Source organism: Alligator sinensis, unplaced genomic scaffold, assembly GCF_000455745.1.
Source record: "Alligator sinensis unplaced genomic scaffold, ASM45574v1 scaffold987_1, whole genome shotgun sequence".
Taxonomy (NCBI): Eukaryota; Metazoa; Chordata; order Crocodylia; family Alligatoridae; genus Alligator; species Alligator sinensis.
This window is the reverse complement of record NW_005842574.1, coordinates 378,836-384,051: the sequence shown is the minus strand read 5'-3', so window position 1 is coordinate 384,051 and position 5,216 is coordinate 378,836. Positions and strand designations below refer to the sequence as shown.

Sequence of the window (5,216 nt, the reverse complement as noted above, 5' to 3'; positions counted from 1 at the left end):
GAGAGCCCGGTGCGTGGGGGGGGAGGGGAGGGGGGGTCTAGGAGCAGCGGTGTCGCCCCCGCGCAGGCTAGGACTGCGTGGTGCAGGTGTGGCGCGTCTTCCCCTACGCCGAGGACTGCCTGAGCCCGCTGCTGCGCTTCGCCTGCCCGCACCCCGCGCTGCACATGTGCACCCTGGGCAGCACCCTGGCCGTGGCCCTGCACGACCCCGAGAGCGCCACGTACCGCGTCGCCCACTACGACCTGCAGGCCCGCGCCCGCCCGCGCCACCCGCCCGAGGACGACCCGCTGGACGAGATCACCGGTGGGCTTGGCAGTGTCCCCAAGCTCCCTTGGCCAGGGGGTGCTGAGCCCCCAGGCCGGGCGCTCGGCGCTGGTGGACACCCCGGGTCACGGCTGCTGCTCCCCCCCAGGCCTCTGCTGCTGCCCCCGGCTGAAGCTCTTCGCCTCGTCCAGCCGGGACGGGTCGGTGAAGGTCTGGAACCGCCGCAACCAGCTGCTGCGGTGAGGCCGGGCCCCCATCCCTGCGCCCCCATCCTGGGGGTCTCCCCTTGTCTGCCCTCGTGCTCTCCTCCCCCGCGCCCCCGTCCTCCCGCTCTCCCAGTTTCCCTCTGCCTCGGGGTCCTGGAGCCCAACGTGCCCCTGGTTACGGACTCTGCCCTCCCCCGGGCTGCCGCCCGAGCTGCCTGTTGCCCCCCGCCTTCCCGCTCCATGTGTGGGGGTTCGATCTCCCCGCGAGGCGCTGGGGGCTGCAGCTGTATCCCGGGCGCTGCGTCGTGCGGCTCCGAGCTCGCGCACAGGGTTTGTCTGGGGGGTTGCATGGGCCTGATCCTGCCCCAGGGAGCCCACACGTGGTGCTCACCTCCGGCCATTGCTGCCCCCGCAGGCACCTGAAGCTGAACACCATCCCGCACAGCCTGGCCTTCGCCAACGACCACGGGGACCTGCTGGTGGGCATCGAGCGGCACCTCTACCGCATCCAGCACAGCAAGTACCTGCCCCGGTCCTACCTGCTCAAGGTGCCCGAGACCGACCGCCCCGGGGCAGGCGCGGGGGCAGAGCTCCGGGCTGGGTGTCCCCCACGGCGGTGCCCAGGGGGGTGGGGAGATGCTGAGCTGATGCCCCCTGCGCTGCCCACCCCACACCCTGCCAGCTGCCTCGCTGTGGCCAGCGGGACTCGGGGCCCTCGTCTCCCGCAGCTGGTGTGCAGTAGGTTTGTGGAGCCCACCCAGGACCCGACGCTGTCCGTGTCCGTGGCCGATGCCCTGCTGCAGCCTCTGCCCTGGGACCCTGCAGCGGGGCCGGAGCTGGGGGGCCCGCCACGACAGGCCGGTGAGCGCTGGTCCGGGGGAGCGTCTGCCCTGGGCCCCAAGCATCCTGGCTTTGCCCACGGGGCACCCAGCCGTGCTGATGGCCTGCCCCTCTCCCGCAGGCTGCGCCTGCCCACCCACCGCTGGCAGCTCCCGGCGTGCCAGGACCCCGCGCGGGAGCAGCAGGAGATGGAGGAGGTACTGGCTGCAGGGCGGGCGACAGCCCCTGCGCTGGGCGGGACCTCGCTCAGCCCCCGTCGCTGCTGGGCAGAGCCACGCAGGGTCTCTCCAGGCTCTGTGCCCCCTTCCCAGCTGGAGGCAGGGTCCTCACCATGGCGGGGGCCCTGTTGCACCCTGGGGTGCAGTGGAAGGGGGTGGCTGCGCGGTGACCACAGCGCCCTTTTGTGCTCCAGCCTCCCCCGTGAGCTGGTGCCAGGGGCTCTGCCAAAGGCCCCCCAGAGCATCCTGATGCCGGAGGCCACCTCTTGCTGCCCCCAGGCCTGTGCCCAGCTGGCCGCGCGGGACCTGGACCTGCAGCTGCTGCGTGAGGGGAAGCTGAGGGCCGGCCGGACACCGCAACTCAGCCAGGAGCTGCGGGACGAGGCCTTTGAGCGGTACCTGCAGATCCTCTATGGGCGGCAGCTCCGCGTCCAGGTGCCTCCCAGGAGGGCAGGGGCTGGGTGGGCTCGGACGCAGCAGAGCCGGGGCGTGCAACAAGCTGCTCCATGGGGTGGGGGGTCTTCGGCCTCCCAGCACTGGCTCTGCCCTGCCCAGGACACCCACTGCGCTCTGAATCCAGTGTGGTGGGAAGGTGGCAGGGGCTGCTGGTACGACCTGGTCCGCTGGGTATGGGCGCAGCCGGCACGGACCCGCAAGTGATGAAAGTGCCCCCTCTTCCCCCCGCGCCCCCCCAGATTCCTGAGCAAGACGCCTTCGACGCGGACCGCGTGCTGGAGGCCTGCCTGCACGGAGCCGACCCCTGGGCCGTCGGGGACCTGCAAGCTCTAGACACATTCCTGGGGGCCTTCCCGGAGCCCCCCGCGGACGAGGCGGCAGGGCAGGAGCTGCAGGTGTGGTGGGCGCTCGGGGCGGACGGGCAAGGGCTTGTCCCCACTGCTGGAAGGTGGGCGCCGGGCGGGCAGGAGTGCACGGCGTGGCGCGGGGTTCTGGAGTGGCTGCCACGCGTGTTTCTCTCTCAGGTCTTCCCAGCTCCCGGCAGGAATGGGACTGTGCGTGCGTGCGTGTGTGTGTGTGCGTGTGCGTGTGCGCGTGTGTGTGCACGCGCACACACAGGTGATGGGCATGTGATGGAGAAGGTGGATACATGTGCATGCGTGTGGAAGGGGCATGTGCACAGGGCTGGGTGTGAAGTGGTGTTTCCAGGGGTGAGAGCTCTTCCCCCCTCATGTTCTGTGCTGCACACCTCCCCACCCACTGGGTGCTCGCACGCTCCCTGGGCACACTACAGTGGCCTGGGGGTGCTTGCACACTCCCTGGTGCATCATGCAGGGGTACAGTGCATGCTCACACGGGGCTCTTGCGCACCTGCAGGGAGGCTGCTCCAACGCTGCGTAATTACAGCGCATTAGAGCAGATTTGATGAATGGGGTTTGCTGGAGTGTGGCAATTACCACACTCCAACAGGCTGCAGTGTCACGTGTATCAGTGTCCCCACACTTAAAAATGGTGGCGGGGGCGCTTTAACTAAAGCTGGTTCAAGGAGCTTTAGTTAAAGCACCCTGCCACCATTTTTCAGCACGGAGATGCTGATACACATGATGCTCTGGGCATTTTAATTAGTGCACCTCCAAGAGCTGTGCTAATTAAAGGCCACTGCCCCCCACCTCGCCTGCTGGAGCACATTTGTAAGTGCCCACACTCCCTGGTACATCGTGCAGTGGTACAGCGGTGCTCACACGCTCCCTGGTGCACACTGCAGTGGTACAGTGGGCACTTGCATGCCCCTGGTGCCTCGTGCGGTGGTACAGCGGTGCTCACACGCTCCCTGGTGCACACTGCAGTGGTACAGTGGGCACTTGCATGCCCCTGGTGCCTCGTGCGGTGGTACAGCGGTGCTCACACGCTCCCTGGTGCACACTGCAGTGGTACAGTGGGCACTTGCATGCCCCTGGTGCCTCGTGTGGTGGCACAGTGGTGCTCGCACTCTCCCTGGTGCACCGTGCAGTGGTACAGTGCATGCTCACACATTACCTGGTGCACTGTGCAGTGGTAGAGCAGGTGCTTGCACACTCCTTGGTGCACACTGCAGCCACCCTTTGCCCCAAGATCCCAGCCACCGACACTGCCCCGTTGAAGGCCCCGGAGTCTCGCCCGCGCAGGAGCCCTCCCCGAGCTGTCTCGGTGCCTGTGCTCAGCACCCCCCGGGCCCAAATGCAGAGGAGCCTCCAGCTCCCGCCCGCACCGCAGCTCATCAAAGGCTTCTTCCCCTCCCAAATTACGTCCTTCACCAACATCCAGGTGAGGCCACCAAGCCAGCCACCCCTCTGGCCTGTCCCGGCCGTAGCTGGGCTGCCACACTCCTTCCCGGCAGCCGTGTCCTGGCCCTCGTGCCTTGGGGCGGGAGGTGGGTGGGGGTCTAGCTGGGGCGGTGATGCCGGCACCCGGTGACCCACGCCCCCCCTGCTCGCAGGACCCGATGCTGCCCAGGCTGTCGTCCGGCTACCTCCCCAACTCGGTGGCAGTGAGGCACCTGTGGGAGCAGCAGGGCCCAGTGCATGAGGGGCTGCAGCCGGACGTGCCGCAGGTACTTTGGGGCCCAGAGCCGGGCCGGGGCCCATTCCTGGAGCTCCCCCAGCCCTGGGCCTGCTCCCCTCCCCTGAGGGGTCTCAGCACCTCCTGGGGCATCCTGCCCAGCTGCCTCCCCGGTTTAGCCCCGTGTCCCTGCAGCTCGGGGGGTCACGAGACCCTTCCCAGGCTCCTTCCGGCGGCCGGCCGACACCGCAGCCCCTTGGCCCTGAGCCTCAGAGAGGGGGAGGCGCTGAGGTAGCTCCCCGTTCCCCGCCAGGAGCCGGGGAGTGGAGAGGTCCTTGCCCAGCACCAGTGCTGGTCTGTTGAGGAGGAGGAAGAGGAGGAGGAGGAGGAGGAGGAAGGCATCCAGACAGCATCCAGCACGTCCTGGTTCGTGGAGGTGAGCAGGACCCGACGCCGGGTGTGGACAGTGGAGTGGGACCAGACCTCACGGCCCCGGGCCAGAGCTGCCCACAGCTGCAGGGGTGAAGGGAGCTGCTGGCAGGGCCTGCCTGGCACCTCCCCCCAGACCCAAACCAGAGCTGCCCCCACAGCCACAGGGCCGGGCAGGCTGGAGACGGTCTCCAGAGTCCGCACCTGCCCTGGGTCTCCCCACGGGCTGCACAGCAGCATGGGGCGTGGGCTGGGGCGCAGAGCCGGCCCCTCCCCTGCCCCTGCCCCTGCCCTGGCCGTGCTGGTTTCTGCCCCCGTTCGATCTCCCCTGCCCCGTCTCTGCGCGCTCCTGCCCTCGCCGTCCCCGCTCTGCTCTGACTAGTGCCGGGCTCGGCCCAGGCTGCCCCGCTCGTGACACGTGCTTCTCTGTTTGTGACCCAAAGCCGGTGTCGGCGCCTGTGTCGGAGAGCTCCCTGGCACGCACGTCCTCCCACGCCCCCGGGGCCACGACCCAGGTGAGTGACCGTGCGCGGAGCTCCCCTCCCGGCCGCCTGCCCTGGTGCCTGCGCACCTGCCCGGCTGCGTCGCGCCTCCCGTGCCCGCTCCTGCTCTTGCTTCCTCCTGCCTCCTGCGCCTCCCCGCTTGCTTTGCTGGAGGCTCGGCGGGTTCTTCACGCCTCCCTGGGGACGACGTGGAAGGATCCCGGGGTTGATGGCTCGGACCGGGCGGCAGCCGGCCCGGCTCCTCGGAGCCCCACGCATAGACC

General features: G+C 69.1%; 2 protein-coding genes across 5 annotated transcripts in view; both read left to right on the top strand.

Moving 5' to 3' along the window:
* The first annotated feature begins 31 nt into the window (after nucleotides 1-31).
* LOC112551714 (WD repeat-containing protein 97-like) lies at nucleotides 32-1,410 on the top strand. Its single transcript, XM_025214242.1, has 5 exons — nucleotides 32-303; nucleotides 413-503; nucleotides 886-1,018; nucleotides 1,199-1,331; nucleotides 1,373-1,410. Exons 1-5 carry the CDS (start codon nucleotides 165-167, stop codon nucleotides 1,408-1,410), a joined length of 534 nt encoding a protein of 177 aa, XP_025070027.1. The 5' UTR covers nucleotides 32-164.
* LOC102374088 overlaps nucleotides 1,390-5,216 on the top strand; it is a 15,318-nt gene continuing 11,491 nt past the window's right edge. Inside the window, exons 1-7 of one of the 4 annotated variants that reach the window (XM_025214223.1) lie at nucleotides 1,390-1,507; nucleotides 1,808-1,963; nucleotides 2,224-2,379; nucleotides 3,596-3,787; nucleotides 3,960-4,073; nucleotides 4,335-4,457; nucleotides 4,894-4,965. In XM_025214223.1, the coding sequence (XP_025070008.1) occupies nucleotides 1,499-1,507; nucleotides 1,808-1,963; nucleotides 2,224-2,379; nucleotides 3,596-3,787; nucleotides 3,960-4,073; nucleotides 4,335-4,457; nucleotides 4,894-4,965 (822 nt within the window). In that variant the 5' untranslated portion in view covers nucleotides 1,390-1,498. Of the gene's footprint in view, nucleotides 1,508-1,722; nucleotides 1,964-2,223; nucleotides 2,380-3,595; nucleotides 3,788-3,959; nucleotides 4,074-4,334; nucleotides 4,458-4,893; nucleotides 4,966-5,216 lie in introns of all 4 variants that reach the window. The other 3 variants (XM_025214222.1, XM_025214224.1, XM_025214225.1) reach the window with 3 other exon arrangements.